The sequence below is a fragment of the Neospora caninum genome, chromosome XII, assembly GCF_000208865.1.
Source record: "Neospora caninum Liverpool complete genome, chromosome XII".
Lineage (NCBI taxonomy): Eukaryota > Apicomplexa > Conoidasida > Eucoccidiorida > Sarcocystidae > Neospora > Neospora caninum.
In genome coordinates, this window is record NC_018398.1 from 4,426,854 (window position 1) to 4,444,616 (window position 17,763).

General features: G+C 54.3%; 3 protein-coding genes across 3 annotated transcripts; 2 read left to right on the plus strand and 1 right to left on the minus strand.

The window, feature by feature from the left end:
* Window positions 1–1,967: 1,967 nt before the first annotated feature.
* Window positions 1,968–5,921, plus strand: NCLIV_065830 (MGC79800 protein, related; the record flags this gene model as incomplete). The annotated part of the gene is made up of 7 exons (XM_003886134.1): window positions 1,968–2,028; window positions 2,325–2,397; window positions 2,795–2,927; window positions 3,216–3,425; window positions 4,544–4,696; window positions 5,247–5,345; window positions 5,784–5,921. 7 exons carry the CDS (start codon window positions 1,968–1,970, stop codon window positions 5,919–5,921), a joined length of 867 nt encoding a protein of 288 aa, XP_003886183.1.
* Window positions 5,922–9,712: 3,791 nt separating this feature from the next.
* NCLIV_065840 (conserved hypothetical protein) lies at window positions 9,713–12,763 on the plus strand (the record flags this gene model as incomplete). Its single annotated transcript, XM_003886135.1, has 2 exons — window positions 9,713–10,343; window positions 10,860–12,763. 2 exons carry the CDS (start codon window positions 9,713–9,715, stop codon window positions 12,761–12,763), a joined length of 2,535 nt encoding a protein of 844 aa, XP_003886184.1.
* A 1,658-nt stretch (window positions 12,764–14,421) lies between these two features.
* NCLIV_065850 (putative ATP synthase lipid-binding protein) lies at window positions 14,422–15,557 on the minus strand (the record flags this gene model as incomplete). Its single annotated transcript, XM_003886136.1, has 2 exons — window positions 14,422–14,694; window positions 15,318–15,557. The coding sequence occupies 2 exons, from the start codon at window positions 15,555–15,557 to the stop codon at window positions 14,422–14,424; spliced, it is 513 nt and encodes a 170-aa protein (XP_003886185.1).
* Window positions 15,558–17,763: the final 2,206 nt, after the last annotated feature.

A 17,763-nucleotide genomic window follows, 5' to 3' on the forward strand; every position in this document is an offset into this window, starting at 1 on the left:
ACAGCGTTCTCGAGCTGAGGAGAACAGTGCGAAGGACGCGAACGACGCAGTTTACGCCTCGGTCTCCTGGCCGAAGCTCTGAAACTTTCGTGAAAAAAGAAGAGGCCCCAGCCTCCACCGAGGACAGGCCGTCTGTTGACAATGGAAGGTCCTTTCCACCTTGACAAGAGGCAAGAGAGCAAGGCTGTGCAGAAGACTCGAGAGAAGAGGCAAGAGAGCAAGGCTGTGCAGAAGACTCGAGAGAGGAGGCGAGGAAAGCTGACGAAGGTAGAGACGAAAGAAGCGGGGCAGAGAGAGAGGAAGGGAGAGAAGAAGAGACAGAAGAGAGAGACGAAGATGGAGAAGACGAAGGTGGAGAAGACGAAGATGGAGAAGACACAGAAGACGGAGACGAAGCCATGGCGTTGTTGGGTTTTTGTCGAGTAGCCCGGGATTCGCACTAGGAAGAACGTCGAACAGGTGAGAGGTTCTTTGGATGCGTTTCGCTATTTTCTCCGTTTTAAAAAATCAGCGAGATCCTCTTAATTCTCGTTTTTTCTCTTCCTCGGTGCTAAGTTCTTTCAGCTGTCTCTCTTGCGGAGAAAGACGCCCAGCATTCGCACCGTCTGCACAAGACACGGTTGCCGCATAGGCACCTCCGACCAAAAAGAGAAAACGTCAATTCGTCTCCCGTCTTTCTCGCGTTTTTCTCTCCTTTCCCGTTCGAGTGCCGTTTCTTTTTCCTCCAGATCCCTGGAATGTCCAAGTGTTGCGGTGTGCGAGAGCCGACAGGACAGCAACCTCCTTCCAGCGCACGTGATCCAAATTCGCCCTCGCTGTCACGCGTTCCCTTGTCTCGCTTGCGAGACTCCTTGCCGCTTTTTGCTTGCGCTTGTGGCGCGTTTCTTTCCCTTTTGTGGTTCGTCTGAATCTCTGATCTTGTGGAGAGAAGAAAACTACCCTTTTCGGAAAGCCTTCTCCCTCTCTTCTTTCTTCTCTTTTGTCGAGGTCTTGGAGAGCCCCCCCTCACAGGAGCGCCCGTCTCCTGTCTCGCTCGCTGACAGCTCGGATTTTTGCGGCGGCTTCTCACGCGTTTCCCCTCCTTGCTTTTCCTTCCGATGCCTAATCCTCTCTGTTCTATCCTGTTCCCTCTTTTTAAGCACCTGCGTGTTCTCTTGCGTAGCAAAACTCCCAGCCTTTTCTTGCGTTGCCTGGCACCCAACCCCCAGGGGGCCGTCCCTCGGCCGTACATAAACAGCGGAAACGCTAACGATCCGCGAGAGCTCGCGGCGCTGGTTTCTTGTCTCTCGAGCGCGGGAAGTGTCTCAGTTGAGACGACAGGTGTTCAGCGCGGGCGAGCGTTTCTCGTGAATCTTTCGAGATTCTGTTCCGAACCCGACGCGGAAAGAAATAAATGTGCGTGAGTAAATGCGGCGGCGAGACACTCCACCGTACTCTTTCGAGTGTCGCCTTAACCTCTTCCCTCGGGCGTCCGTTCGGCGAATCTGTGGTCAGAGGGACATAGAAAAAGGAAGAGCAGAGAAGGAAAGATAGTCTTCCGGGCTTTTCATCCTTTCTGCAGAAATGGAGGGAACGAGGCAGTGGTTTCGATGCAGGGTGTTTTGCGCGGTCTCTTCCACTTTTTTAGCTGCTTCTTCCGGTGTATGTACAGACCAGCAGAACAGAACAGTCACGTGCCAAGTCATTTGCTCCTTGCGCGTTCTTCCTCATAAGAAAAAACGAGCAACTAGCGGCTTTTTCTCCCTCGCTGTCAGGTATTTTTTCTCGTTTCTTACTTCTTTTCTCGTTCGGTCTTTAAAAATGGGTCTAGCCAGAGCTGTCGACGCGGCTGTGGCGCGTCAAAGCCGGAGTTTGAGAGGTCGCGACCTTTTGCAGCCATCTCTCCTATCTGCTTCGTTATCTTTCGTTTGCATTTTCTTCTTTTCTTTCGTCTTTGCCACCCTTTTCGAAACAGAAACACGCGAACAATGACGCCGGGTGTAGCTGCAGGGAACGGCAACGCCGGAGGCGTTCGCGACCTCTCCAAAGGTCAGTCTTGCTTTTCCTTAATACGTCACTTTCTCTTCTTCTTTCGATGTTTGTCTCTTACATTTTCCTTCCTTGAAGCATGCGCAAGGTTTTTGGCTGTCTCGCCATTCCCTCTCTGCCTTTTGGACCTACGACGAGAGTCTCTCCTGTCTCTTAAAAACGGTCTTCTCTCTCCTCGAGTGTAGGGTCTCTCCTCGGCCTTTCCTCTCTTGATTTCGCCTTCTTTCTGTGTCTCTCGTGCTCTCTTCTCTTTTCCCTTCTTTCTTTATTCCTTTTCCCCCCTCTCTTCTCTGCAGGTGCCATCCTCCAGTGCGTGGAAGCCGCAACCCTTGGTATGCCATTCGAAGTCTGGAAGACGCGCATGGGAAGGTACGGAGAGTGATCTTGAATTTTTGTTTTCTGCTTTGCTCTCTCTGTCTTCCCTCCCTCTCTTTTCTCTTTCTTTCTTTTCTCTTTCTTTCTTTTCCCTTTCTTTCTTTTCCCTTTCTTTCTTTTCCCTTTCTTCCCTTTCTTTCTCTTCTTTCTTCCCTTTCTTTCTCTTCTTTCTCCCCTTTATTTCTTTTCCCTTCTTTCCTAACTTCTTCTCGCATGTGCTTCTTGAGGCTCGCCTGCTGCTGGCAACAGGCTGCTTTCCGTGAAAGTGGAAATCGCGCTCTGTCGTCTCTTTCCTGCCTGTGGGGTGCCGCAGGAACACACGACTCCCGTCGAAACGCGGTCTCTGTGTCTCTTTTTTTCTCTGCCTTTTTCTGTGCTTCTTTCTCTCAAGATACCGCAAGGAGTCGACAATTGAGGCCTTTCAGCAAATCTACAAGCAAGGCGGCGTCCAAGCCTATTGGCGAGGGTTGGCTCCAAAGCTTGTGGAATCTGCCTCCAAGGGTGCAGTGCTGCTCTACTCGAAAGTGAGAAGGAAAGAGCGGGAAAAGGTTCGACGGGGGAGAAGAGTAGCGGGGGGATAAGGGAAGAAGAGTCGGAGACACAACGGCGCCGGAGAGACGAGGCCCGATCTGCGGGGAGCGGCGCACCACACGGAACGGGGCGAGGGGAAGGGTCAAGCGAAGAGCAGAAGGCGAAAAGACAGTGCACAGGAAGAAAAGGAACGGCAAGAGAAGAGACACACGGGGGCCAGAGAAGAAAAGAGAACAGGGGAGAGGGACGGTCCTGTGTTCCGCTTCCGATGTCTTCTTCAGGAATGCATCTTGTCCTCGATGAGGCGTCTGGGCGCCTCGGAAACTCTCAGCGGATTCGCTGCAGGCGCCGGCGGCGGCATTTGTCAGACGGCCGTGATGGGGCCTTGCACATACGTTGTCACGGCTCTCGTCACAGGCGGCCGAGACAAAACACACGGCGGAAGGGCGTCAGACAAAATACGGGAAGTCTGGCGCACCAAGGGAGTTAAGGTGAATGCACAGCAGAGAAGCAGCACACCCATGTGTTTGCAAATTGATATAGACACAAGCAGGCATACACACACATGCAGGTATACAAATGTTCGTATATACGTTCATATATATGCGCATATTGTTCTGTATGGTGTACGCGTGTGTGTGATTCGTCTTTCGTTTATCTTACGTGCCTTCCTCTATACACATGTGCATGAATTGCAAATACGGAAGGTTATATCTACCTATCAAGATATATATATATGTATATATATATATGTATATATATATGTGTATATATGTATATTTCCATGCATGTCTAAGTAATACACATATACATATGTATATATAAATATATATTGATGTTAACATGGATATATATATGTTCGAACAGAGCTCTATTCGTGTGGAGGAAGTCGATCTCTATGAACCTGTTTGCAAATAACAGAAGGCGGGTGTGTTTTTTCGTGAGGTGTATACATGTCGGCGTCGACTAGATCGTTGAGGTCGTTTCTCGGCTCGTAGCGTCAAGTGGAAATCTTCTTCTGCGTTCGGTGGGGGTGTCGTCTGAACCACGCGCCTCTTCGGGCCACGTCTCCTCTCTAAAACACCTTTCTTTCGGCCATATAGGCGCTTCCTCTGCTTGCGCCGCCATCGCCGTGCGTAGTGGGGGGTGCCGGGAGTCGTCTTCTGTCCCTTCCGGGATGTTGTCTGTCTCCTCCTTTGGGCTGCCTTCTCGCGGTTTCCATTCTCGTCTGTTGTTGCGCGCACTCTGTGAGGGGCTGCGACATTTGTACAGTAAATATCGCAGTGCTTCTCCAGCTTACCTGGCCGCGTTTCGTACGCTCCGTACCACCACCGCTCTCTCAGTACATAGATATATATATGTATGTCCATGTATATATATGTGTATGTATACACACATATATATATACAGATGTATATATAGATGTGTATATATGTATAGATGTATACAGGATATGCCTCACAGGGAGTCTCTACGCTACTGTGCGATGTGAAGTGTCTTTCAGACCTGGCGGGCTCTCCGCGGTTGCAGCTGCGCAGCGGTCGGCTACAGGCGACATAAAACGGAGGGGTGAGAGAGATGGTGCTTCGGATGTGCACGGTTTCCTCAGGGCTTTTACTCAGGTGGAACGGCGATTGCTTTGCGGCAAGCCACCAACTGGGCCTCGCGGCAAGGCTTCACTGAATGGGTGCGCACGAAGATGAAGGGCGGGGACGAGCGCGCGAAACTCTCAAAGACGCAAGAAGTCGCCGCGGGCATCGTCGTGAGTTCAAAGGAAAACGGAACTCGGTGGACAGCTGCCTGCTCAGCGAAAGCAGAGGCGAGAGACAGAGAGCGACGGAACGAAGGGAACGACAGGCACTGAGGAGTTGCACACATACCCTTCTCCACTTTTACACATATGCTTAAAATATCCATATACCTGTACATTTGTATAGATATGGGTATATGTCAATGTAGATATTATACAGCACGGGTTTTTTTACGCGCTAGACTGAATTCGGCCGACCCCTCGAGAAGGCACACACGCATACGGACGACAGAGTTCATAAGGCTTCGTTTCTGCATGCAAAGAAGGCTGTGTTCGCTTTCGGTGGTCGCGGCGCGCCCATCCCGTCGAAGGCCCTGTCGGTGCCAGTCTCTTTCCGTGTTCATTCTCTCGCTCTCTCGCTGTGTCTCCACCCTCTTCTTGCGCCCCTGATGTCACCGTCGTGAGAGTCTTGTCTTCTCTTCTCCTCGGGCTGCACAGCGGCAATGCATCAGCTCTTTGTCTGTCGCTCTCTGTCGTGGATATGCCTTGTCTGTCGCGGCAGGGTGGAACTCTGTCGACGTGGAATCAGCCGTTCGAAGTTGCGCGCATTCAGATGCAGGCCGCTGCCAACGAGGGAAAGCAAAAACACAACATTCTGCAGGTGTGCCTCTTGCCAAACCCAAGAGGAGGCGTGGGAAACTGCTGATTGTCGCTGGTTCTCGTCACCTTTTTCGAGCTCTGAGGCGCGCGCGGAAGGCGCCCCAAAACACTCAGCAGACACGCAGCCAGGAGATCACGAAAACAAGAGAAAGAACGGCGAGAAGAAGGGGGAAAATAAAGACAGAGGGGACGGAAATGAAAGGACAGAACGGGACTGTCGCGTTGCGTGTGTTTGGATGTGTGTTCCCTTTTTGAGGAAGTCGCCAGAGAGATCCATGAAAGCGGCTGTTCACCTGCTTCACGCAGACAACGGTCGTTTGTTGCTCTAGACCGAATACCGGCTGCAGCGGTTTGGCACAGTTGTGCTTTTTTGTTCGGCAAACTTTGAGACGAATGCGACTGCCCATTTCCGTTTTCCTTTGTTGTCCCCGCGTTCCAGGTTTTTCGGACCATCGTCGTTCAGGAAGGCGTGCAAGGTCTTTTCAAAGGCGTCATTCCCCGTATCGGCTTGGGAATTTGGCAAACGCTCTTCATGGTAACAGGCGCGAAACTTTTGAAGGATTCGATGAACTGGTAACCGGGAAAAGAAACAGCGAACGAGGCAACCCTGTTCCACACCTAACAGGCATCCACGTCTCTAAATATATATATATATATATATATATATCTACATACATATATATGTGGTGTCATGCATACACACATGTACATCCGTGTATCGGCAACAAAAGTGTAGTTGGGAGGAAACGGTGCGTTTCCGTGAGTTTGGGTGTGCGGTGCACACATGCATAGCGTGTGGGTGTTCTTCCTCACGTGCTCTGAGAGAGGAGACAGGACATCTGGGCCTCGGCGTCACAGGCTTCACGTCGCGAGAGCGACAGGGTGTCTCGTGTGAAGTCTAGAGTTGTGAGCTTTCACTCTTGTTTGTGTTTCCGAAATATTTGCCCAAGTTCCGAACAGAGACGGTGGCGAGCCCGCTGTCGAAGAATATGGGGTGCGACGTCTTTCTCGGTCGGCGACACGTAGTTCTAACCTTTTCGAAGGTCTGTTGCCTCAGAGCGCTCTTTAGAGTGATGTGCCTGAGGCTGTGGAAAGGTCGTGACTGATGTTCAGAGAACTGCCGAAGAGAAAAGGGGGATTTATCGTGTGCCGCGGGGGGTTGGGGCCCCGGGCAGCCAACCTGTTGGGACGGGAGACGCCACCCTAAACCCCGAAGCAACGGAATAGCTTCGCGAAAGGGGGCCTTTCCCCGGTGGTTTACACAGCCCCCCGTCACAGTCTGCGTGAATGCTAGGTCTTCACGTGTTTGTGTCCGAATGGGAATTGTCGCGGCGGAAAGCTGGGAAAGAGCCGGCGACGCGGATTTGCCTGTCCGCAGGTATGTTTTCGCCTCCCATCGTTAGGTCTGTATTTGTGTTTCGTGTTCCGCGCACGACGGTGTTATTTGCAGTAGTAGCAGGTGTTCACGAGGTACCGCTCCAAGGATCATCAAACGTGCCCGCGAATCTGTCTCGTTTGCAGAATGGCATCAATAGAGATACACCTCCATTTTTAGCTTATTGTGGTCCAGCGTTTTGAGGTGCATTCCAATGCACGCGAGCTCCGTGCCGCTCAAAATGTCTTTGTACCCTCGCTGCAGTTGTGAAGGGCTGAAGAAATGTGTACAGCCTAGTTGTTGTTTGTTTCCGCGCGTGCGATGGCCTGGCCAGAACAATCGAACCGAGCTGCTACAAGGGATCTAAACAAGGAAAAGCTGGTGATCTGTCGTCTGTTCCGCGCATTTCGAGGGAACAGCGAAGCGCACACACATCGTTCACTCCGATCACACACTTTCCGTAGAAGCAAAAGAAACTCGTGTCTCACAAACATGAAAACGACCAAGACGGGAAAAGGAATCTAGGAAACAGCTGGGGCTAACGGCGTCGACGGCCGCTCCTCCAGGCGGAGTTTTTCTTGGCCATTTGAGAGTCCCATCTACGAGTCCCCCGTCATAGACAAAAACAGCTTAGATGGCACCGGACGACTTTTAGCAGTCTGAGAAGATGCGTCCTGGACCGAAAGCCGCTCCAGCAGTGTGGGGGTTACTTCTCGTGGCAGAGAGGCAGAAAACGCTGCCTGTAACGTGTTGTATCCAAGCGGGGACACAGGTCCAGTACGGAGATTCCGTGGGCTTTCTCTTGTGATCTAAATGACCCTAAAGTCTTGAGGGGCTCTGCCGACGGATGGAGCGAGCGGCAGACTCCCTCATCGCTGGAGCGAATCCCTTCCCAGGCACGGGAAAAGGTCAGATTTCTCGGCCCTAGTGAATCAAGAAAAAAACCAGATGCTCACGCATGCGTAATTGTACCACGCGGAACGACGTGCTCTTGTATGCTCCTGCTGGAGCTGATACTCGTGAATCTGTGGAGAACAGAGGGTCGCCTTTCATCCCGCCAGAGACGATGTGGGGGTTCTGTGTCACCGGCGATGGCGTGGAAACAGAACTACGGATCTCTAAACTGACCATTGGATTCTCTGCAGAACGCGTGTGGAAGCGTCCAAGTCGAGAGGAATCAAAATCTCCGACTCTCGTGCAGAGTTGGTTTTCCTTTCCTCGACTGGATGCGCTTCTTAAGAGGACTTGACTACTGTTACTCCTCGCGGGGTGCTTTGGGAAGATGTCCAAGTCCTGCCCACGAGAGAATATCTACTCCAGGCTAGCACAAACAAGACTCTGTGACTGGCTGAGGGAGTGCTCCCCGAGGAAACGGTTTGCCTCGGAACTTTTGGTTAACCGAAAACGGCACCGGACTTGGAGTGCTGGAGACCACGGTGGAGTCTGCGATCCTTTTGCAGCAGAGACATGACACCTACTGCGGTGTTGAAAGATATCGGGTGCATACTGGATCGGAACTTTCCGTCCATCCTGACTGTGCAAACATTCCCAACGCGGACCAGTGAGGACGCACTCAGTTGCCGCGTTCTCGAGCAGCCGCGCGCCAGCCGAGAAACCCCCCGCCTCTGGATCCGCTGCTATCACTTGTGGTAAGCGGGAAAAGACTCCTCTTCTGCGCTGCGTGTTCCCTGCGGCTTCAATCCGCTCGTGCACACTGACGACGAACGTTGGGCAACATGAGAAGCTGTTTCCAAGGTCCTCCAAAGAGCCGAACTGGCGAGCTCGGCCGCTCTCGCGACTTAACGCGGAAAGCAACGCACCTCGGCACCTTGTTCCGTGATACACATCTTTTGGGAAACGCCAACCGCCAGCAACGTGAAAGGGCAGTGGTTTCCGCTTCAGAGAAGCGAAGGTTGGACGTGCACACGCTGTAAAGTTTTGAAATGTTCCTGTGGCCAGGTCGAGCGAGGCGGCGGATACGGGGAGCGGGGCGTGTAGCGCGATCGCGTGTGTCAGTGCAGATGTCGGCCGAAAAACGTAGCTTTTCTGGGGAAACTACGGAGAAGCGTCTTTGCAGAAATTCTCCGTTCACCTCTGCTATTTATCCGTTAAGGGGGGATACAGCGAGTTTGAGGAGCATTTGGAGGTAACCTCGGGTCGGGAGCCGGCTGTCTTCGCTGCATTGTCCGAACCCACTTGTCGTCAGCGTGCACGGCTGGTAGACAAGCTGTAAGTTGTTCCTTTCTGGCGACGAACGAGACAAAAAACGACTCTTCCATTGGACCTGCCAGCCCCAGAAAGCCTGCTGGAGCATGCTTGTCGGCAGAAACGCCCGTCCCCTAGCTGAAAGATCGGCACTTTTCTCGAGTCTCTGCCCGTTTCTTTTCCCCAGAGCGAGACACCGCTGGCAGACCGGCAGCACACAAAGGGGGGTCTACCCTGTCTGCCGGTGGAATTCTTCATCTTTTCAGGAAAAAGTCTCTCCAGTCTCTAACTTCTCCACGCCCCTTCCTTTGTTTTCGGCGCCTTCAACTCGCGGAACCGCGCTCGTCAGTCCGGAGCTCAGTTCCCAGAGGCTGGGCCTTTCTTTTTTGCCCATCGCTGTGCGACTTTGTTTGTCTCGCGTTCATTTTCTTCTCGTCTCGAGACCAGAGAAGGCCTTTTAAGTCTCTCCCGTGACCATTTACATGTGCATAATTGTGGAGACCTCTCCGTGAAACTCTGGAATTGTTTATCCCTCGCACGAGTTTTTGTTCAGCGCTGCTGGCTGAAAACCAGCAAAGTTTACCGACGGGCGGCCGGAGGGAGCGAGACGTTCCTGCTTCGTCTTTTTCCCAAAGGGCAAACTGACGTTGTGTGTGCGTTCCGTGGCGCACATGGAGTCCACAGGACGAAAGTTTGCGGGGTTCACATTCGCATCGCTTCGAGCGCACGATGAGGGATTTCTTCCCCGTGGAAACTTGAACGGAACTATCCCCGAAGCCGTGCAGAAAATGAAGGCTTGCAAGGAGGCAACTCCGGATTCGGGCGTGACTCCAGGCGAACCACTGTCCCCCTTCTCCTCTGTTCTCGTTGTTCTTTCCTCGGAAAAACGTCTCTACGCTCAGACGCCTTCCCCGACCGCGGCCGGTGCGGAGACACATTCCCCGTGCGTTTCCTCCGGCCGCGCATACCGCCCGTCTTCGCTCGAGTTTCTGGCCGAAGCGGGGATCTCCGTCACGTCTCTGCTGTCGATTCACTCCGTCCTGACCAGCAGTGGGCTCGGGTACCAGATCGCGACTCCGGCGGGAGCGCAGCCTGCGATTTGCAACGTCGACTCCGTTGCGGATCTCGAGTCCGATTCGCGCCTTCCACGGGAACTTCTGGCGAAACTGAAATCGCCTGTCGCTCTCCGCGCCGTGAAACTCGAGAATGTCGCCGGCCTGCTCTTGCCGCACCACCTCGGCGCCGCCATCGACCTTTTCAACAGCTCGGCTCTCGGCAGCTTGCTCGCCGCGTTGTCGACGAACCAAGACAAATTCGTTTGCAGCATTGGCTACGGGGGCTTTGCTCTCGCTGCAAAGAGGCCCTCTGGACTGCGGGAAGAGGTCGGGAGTGGTCCAGCAGGCAGAAAGAAGACGAGAGGTACGGCGCAGACACAGACTCGCGTGCACCCCTCACTTTTTCAGGCCGACAGACTGAGCGGGAAAAGATAGGCCAACTGCCTTGTTGTCTCCATACAAAAGCCAGCCGAAACTTGGTCGCAAAGAGACGTATATACACGAGTATTCGAATGTAATGAGATAGAGAAAGATAGATACACGTCCACACATACGCACACGTATATATATATATATATATATATATATATATATATATATATATATATATACGCATGTGTGCGTGTGCTGTGCCTTGGCTCCGCTTCCTGTGTATCTGGCTGAATGCACATTACCTTGGCGTGCAAATGTGCATTCAAAGGTGCAGTTTCAAATATGGGCATGGCGGCACACATGAACCGAGAAAGGAGGCGGGACGTGCACGAAGCTGTACCAGTTGCGGCTCCTCGCCGAGTTTCCGATTCTTCACTGCGTTCGGGTGTCTCGGGGGCTCACCGGGCCGTCTGTGGTGTCCACGCTGGGTGTGTTTTTTTTCTCGCAGCAGGGTCTTCGTTTCCATTTGCGAACTACACTTTGACGGGGATCAGTCCCTTCGACGAGTGTCGCTATCCTTTTTTCGGACATCTGCCGTGCATGCTCCAGGAGTTGCTCGAGAGCCAGGGCGCGGCGTTTGCCTCCTTCGAGTGTACAGACACCCCGGGAATGCTGGTGGACCGAAACCTGGTCTCCGGCGCGAATGAGGCCAGCACGACACTCTGTGTGCAAACGTTTGCTCTGTTGCTGTGCTGTCGAAAAGCCAGCCTCCTGGCGAAGACGGCCGAAAGCGAGGCGCAGCGCCTCCGCGAACTCGGGGAAAGTGCGGACGCGGGAGCGCCTCGGAGTGTCTTAACCGAGCGAGAAAAACACGAGTCGGAAGACGCGAAACGGTGGGCGGCGGCGGGCAGTGCTGTTCAGCAACTTGCAGGTGCCGCGTCGCAGGCAGAACAGACAAAGCAGGCGTACAGAGCTCCGATAGGCAGTGACCCTCCCAGAGCAGTGGCTAGCGCTGCAGATACACCCGCAGCCAGATTTGGGCGAGACGCGTCTCCGCAGACGCGTTTGTCCAACGTCGAGAGCGACGCGCGAGAGCAAGACAGGAACGAAGTTGGCGACTCGCCGCTTCCCGGACACTTCAGCGACGCCAACAGCCCCGCGTTCACACATGCCAACGGTCTCGGAACTGGTCGTGTCAGGTGGACAGGGGAGGCGTCCAACCGGAGAGAGGCGGCCGACTCGCGGGCGGGCCTTGAGCGAGGTGCATGTGGAGAGTGTGGTGAAGCGTGGGAGTTCAAGGGATCTCAGGAGGCTGCGAGGGCCAAGCGGGAAGTCGCGGCGGAACGGGCTGACCCCTCAGAGAGTCATGAGGCTGTGCCAGGAGAGCATAGCCCCGGCGAAACGACGAGTTCACGCCAGGGTCGTCCGAACGACGGAGGCCGTCTTACACATGCATCGTCTTCAGGCGACAGCCGAGCCGGAAATCTCGATCTTGAGATGAAGGAAGATTCGAAGACGGGGAGTCGGCTGTCCCACGCCGTCACCTCGGGCGAAGACTGGGGGTCGTTTGACCTGCCTTCTGAGCGCCGTGCAGGACTCGACTCAAGTCCAGGGGATTCCTCAGGGAGTGCTGGACTCGCCGACAGTCTCCGCGGATCGCGCCTCGAGCTGCTTCCAAATGCAGCAACACAGAGCGAGGCACACAGCCTCGGCTCGTCTAGGGACGACGCTCCACGTGGCGCGTCTCTCAACGCTTCCCAGAAGTGGGCGCAACCCGCAGCAGGAAAGGCCGTCCCTCAGGGCGTGGTCCCCGGAGGCTCTTTTCTCCTCGATGCCCAGAGCTTTTCGCCTCTTCGCGACAGCGAACGTCGGTCGCCCAAAGCACGAGGGGAGGAGACTGAAGGCGCCTCACAAGTGAGCGACGGCGCGGCAAAGACGGAAAGCGACAGCCGGCTAGGCCACACCCCGGGCTTTTCAGGCGACGCTCTCTTCTCGTTGTCCACACGCGAGCGTTCGAGCAGTTTCGCCAATCACGCGACGCCTGCCAATGTCTTTGGCCCTCCACGCGACATGGCGGAGGACGAGCGAACGCGGGGCGTATGGGAAGGAGGCTCGGCGGTCGAGAGCGAAGACTTGTTTTCGTCTGCGTCGTCCAGTGCCGCGACGCGCACTGGACCGGGAGAGAAGACGCTGGAGGAGCTCACGGCGAAGAGCGCGGCGGCGGACCCCTTTGAAAACGGGGGATTCGAGGAGCGCGTGGACCTGTTCCAAATCCACGATGCTCGCGGACCCGCAGCCTCGCGTGCTGCGTGGACTGGCCAGAGTGGAGAGCGCTCGTGGCAAGAAAGTGCAACGGGGCAGATGCCGGCGATCGATCCCGTCGCGGAGGCGAGACGCTGGAGTCAGTGGTAGGTCCTTGGGGCGAGATCTCTCAGACAGGGTTATTTATAAGCTTTTTCTGGGTGTAAGGACACGGCGGGGCCGGGAAGCGAGTTCGCTCTCCATCAAAGGTTCCCGTCTCCCGCCTGGAGAAAAACAAGCATAAGGCGGCGGACAGAACGCAGCCCAGTGATGCGCTGTTTTTCGCGTAGAGAAAAACGACTGAGAAACGCGACGGGGCGTGCACAGGCGCTACGTTCTTGTCTGTGCAGGAAGGGGAATCGAGGGGAGAGTACCAGGGATTTTCCAGCGCACAAACACGAACCCAGGAGCGGATTCTCACGCCTGCACATGCGGGGAGCGCGAGGCGCCGTTGTAGGGCGAGAAATAGGTGTGTGTGCAGCCTGCGTGGCGCAAGCGGTAGATCCACACGCGTCTCTTGGTTCTCGTAAGACTGGCGCCTCTGGGGTTGAGCACAGCCACACTGAAACTTGGACCTCGAGACGGAGAGCGTTTCCTAGTGTTTGAGTTTCCACGGCGTTGGCCCCAGAAAGGACACGCGCTTTGGGTTTAGAGTCACGCGGGCGTTCGGTAAAAATTTTGACAGACTTCCGATGTAGTCTCGCGCACGTTGTAACACGATGAACTTGTGCACCCCGAAGACCTACGAAGCGGCGCGCGGCCGTGTGTTTCCCCAAGTTCAGACGATTCAGCTTCATGCAAAAAAGATTCGCACGCCGCAGGCGACGCGGAAGCCGGGGCTTCACTCTTTTCCGCGTGCCGGCTCGGAGGGGATCTTCTCTCCAAGTCCAAGGACTGGAGTACCTTGATGTAGATACGTGCATGCGCAAATATTGATCGGTACGGAGTTAGCTGTTGGGAACGCCCCACCACTCGTGGACCGTTCTGGTCCCCTTTTAGAAAGCACCACGTGTAGGTTATCTCATGGTCAAGTGCAACGCTCTTCTCACGTCTGGGTTCCTTGATTTTGGAACACCACTTGCTCACAGATGCACCAGGTGTACGTCGAACGAAGCAGGCGCGCTAAGCGGCGTTTCCGGGTGACGAGGGGAACGAGCCGACAGGGCGCCGGTTGTGTCCATTTTTATACGTTTCTTTCCGGCTGGTGCGCCATGGATGCTCGAGTGTGCAGACAGCTCTCTCGGACTGATTAAAGAATGCGATATGGTAAGTTGCGCGACTCGCTATATGTGCACACGTTTTCTCATTCTATTCTTTGGGTGAGAGCGACGCCAGCGGCCCAGGCGCGGTCCTGCCTTGTGTTTGCCCCTGTGGGCAGAACGCGGTTAAAAAATCGACTTGATCTTAGGGGGGAGGTGGGGTTGTCTCATCTCAGAGTTCCACACCAGAGTTAAAACAAACGGAGACAAGATGAGAAGTGCAGGCAGATATGTAGGAGGTAGCAGTGGACCGTCGCACACAGACAGCATTACCAAAGAACTGGTCTATTAGACTTTCGCGAAACCTCCACATCTCAAACGACAAACAAATACACATATACACCAACATACACATTGATATATGTATGCCTCTTGGCGTACGGAGTGCTCGATATGTCAGCGCTCTGTTGCCGAGTCCGCGATTATCTGCACACTCGCTGTCCAGGCTCGGGAGAGGAAAGTGCCGCAAAAGTGAGGAGGGCGCGTCACTAACCGCCCGTCCCCTCAGATTTAAGAGTAGAGCAGGACTGCGCTCATCAAGACGCAAATAATGCCCAGGAACTCAAGGAAACCCATTCCAATGAGAGTGTAGGTGAACAAGTCTTCCTTGATCGACGGGTTGCGCGCAGTTCCGGAAACAAGCGCAGCGAAGAGAGAGCCGATACCTTGAGCGACGCCTCCAACAGACATCAACGCAATGGCAGCGCTAAGGCTAGCTACTCCAGCATCGTAGCGAGCGCCAACTTGCATGGCGTACGGGTTCTGGCGAGTCATGGACGGTTGCTGCAGGTTTTCAGGACAAAACACAAGCACATGAGATATGTCATCGTGGTCGGCTCTGAGAAAAGCGTCTCTGGAGAGAGGCCCAGCAGGACCGGCAAAAAACACGGAAAACTCGAAGCTGGGCCAGACGCTCCCGATAGCTTCTTACCGGCTTCTACGCACACGCCTGACGTTTACGTCTTTTTGAGTGGATCTGTGATCGCTACATGCATGACGCACAATTCGCTTCTGTTTCTACACAAGCGCACGAGGGCTGTCAAAGCGTCCGACACCCCGTCCCAGAGCGCGCGAGTTCAGGGTTTTCGGGAGACAAAGCTGGAAACGTTCCCGCCTCGTTTCTCGCTCAGACACAAAGGAAAATTCATCACGGTTGCGACTCCTCGCTTTTCTCAGGCAGACAAGACGTGCGTCGAGGGTGCACACGAAAGAACCCCGCGGAACGCACTCGCTCTCTGCATCGATCCATGTGCACAGTCCTCCTGTGTGTGTCTCCGTGTGCCCCGCCTGCTTTCTTCCGCAGACAAACAGTGCCTCGCAGACTGCCGTGGATTTTGTGGAAAACGCCTCTCCATTCTCTGGAGGCTGTCCCTTTTTCCGTCTGGGGCCTTTTCGCGTGCGCGCACCTGCGTGGGGACGAGAGCGCCGGCGGCTGCGAGTCTCTGGTTGCAGTGGATCGGGGTGTGTTTTTGGAAGAGGGGAGACTGCGAAAAGCTTCGGCTCGGAGAGAAAAAGAATTTCGGCGAAGAAAACTGGGTGAAGGCTGGGGAGTTCAGAGAAACGCGACGGGTGAGCATACTCGGGAGCACGTCGCGGGTTGCAGGAGAGGCCTTCACGGCCGCGAGCGAAAGGCGGGGGAAAAACATTTTGTCTGGTGGGAGGAAGCGCAAGAAACGGATCAGGCCTTGGGGCTGAGGCGAGTCACGAAAAAGAAAATGGAAAAGTGCCGAAAGCACCACAGCAACACACCACGCAGGTCAGACACACGCGAGAGAGCGGCGAGAGGAACGACATGCTCGACATATACGGCAGGCGAAGTTCCCCGGCTTTTGCTCGCATAAAGCAGGGTGGACTCTCTCTCTCTCTCAACGCCTCGCAGCTGCGGGCCTGGGGAGGGGAGGGGGAGTTTTTTCTGGGTGCGGCCAAAGGCGCAGCGTGGGCGTGTGCTGTCTCTCTCTGTCTTCTTCGCGCGATGCTCTCTCGTCGAGTGCGCATCTGCACTCTCTCTCGGGCGCTTTTGCTTTCTCTGTGTCGAATAAAATGGCGCGCCGAGAGACACCACATCGGCCAGAGAAAAAGGACAGGGACAGGGTGTTTACTGCCCAGTAGGAGAAGCGCTCATGGTCGGGGAAGGAGGATCGTGCACAGTCGGTTTTCTTCTGCTTTTTGACTGAACGGAAAAAAACAGGCGAGCCAGGCAGACGCATGTACGGCAAAGCTTCTCCCATTCGTTGCGCCTCGGGAGGGGCGGGGATGCGTTTTTTTTCTGTGAAGATTGGAGGCCAGGCAGGCACACGTCGGCCGTTTTTCCCAAGTAAGGTTTTAAACCCGAGGAACCGCGCGAGACACATATGAACCGAGAAGTGCTCTGAAAGCAATACACAAATTATGCGCCCACAGACATCCGGATATATATACATGGAGCCGTCGTAGCAATGTGGGAACCAGACCGTAGCACAGTGTGAACTACCGCGTTTTGTTCACGCGTTCGGAAACAGAGGAACTGTACACTCCTTCCCGGCGGAGCGTCTGCTCTGTGTTTTTGCGGCAGAAAGCCATACAGACGCCACGGGCGACGATGTCGCAAAACCCGAAAAAGGTTGTCTGTCTGAACTCCCCCCAAACAATTTCGTTTCAAAGCGTGAGACGACGCGGTGCGAAAAAAGAGGAGAGGCGAGGGACACTACGTGCTGTAACACGGGGCTCTATAAAGCACACGATTTGCGACAATAGCGGCGCGTCGCCTGCAGATGTTAGCCTGACGGCCGGAGGTGAGTGGATCGGTGCCGAAGGTGTGAGCCTTCACGCGAAAGATGCCGTGGAACAGATCCGCGTTTTCCTATGAAAACTCTTGGCGCATTTCCTAGCTGAGGTGCCGTTCAGAGCGTCCGCAGATTCCGGCAGCAAACCCGACATTTCCAGCAACTCACCCTTTACACAAAAACGACAGTACAACGAGAGAGGGCCAGCCATGGGGGAGAAACCCTCTTTGCTCTGCATTTGTGAAACTCTCCCAAGAGTGCTGTGTGTGATGTGCCTGGGAGCGAAAAGTGCACAGACGGGAGAGAGCGCGGCAGTAGCTCGATGCCACGGCCCAGCGCCGTGTTTGTGCGACTGAGCGCCTTCACAGGAAAACCTCGTCGAAGCCGAGAGCGAAGGCTCGTTACATGGGGCCGCTGCACGCGGAAAGCACGTTCAAACATATCCAGCTTACAAACAAATCCGCAAGGATGAAACCACACCACCTCTGGACGTAGGGACGGGGGTGCGTGCCGCATTCCACGAAGACGCCTTCACACACACGACTGACATTCTGGTGTGGTTGCTTACCAGACCTGCGCAGGACATTTCGAGGATCCCCGCGACACGAAAGTCCCCGATGGGCTGTTTGCCTGCCTCTCTGGTGAAAACCCGAGAAACCCGTCCACGCGACACAAACGGAGGATTCTTGAGACCACACCTCGTTTCAGGAAGCCCGAAATAAAACAGCACACAAAAGGCAAGGACCGACAAAACTTTTTCGAAACAAAACGCAACTGTACATAGAAAGCCAAACTTTGCTGGCAAGGGACAACTACGCCGGTGAAGCGTACTCGACGGCGCTCTCAAAAAAACCTGCGCACGATATCCTGTCCAATACATATATATACATATATACATATATATATACATATATGTATATATATACATATATACATATATATATACGTATATACATATATATACATATATATAGCTATGTGTAACTGCATGCAGCAAAAGACAAACGGAACTCTTTCGAGCGCCTGAACTGAAACGGAGTCGAACAGGTGACCGAAGAGCGAAAGGATCGCAAGAGCCGCGGCCTGTCTG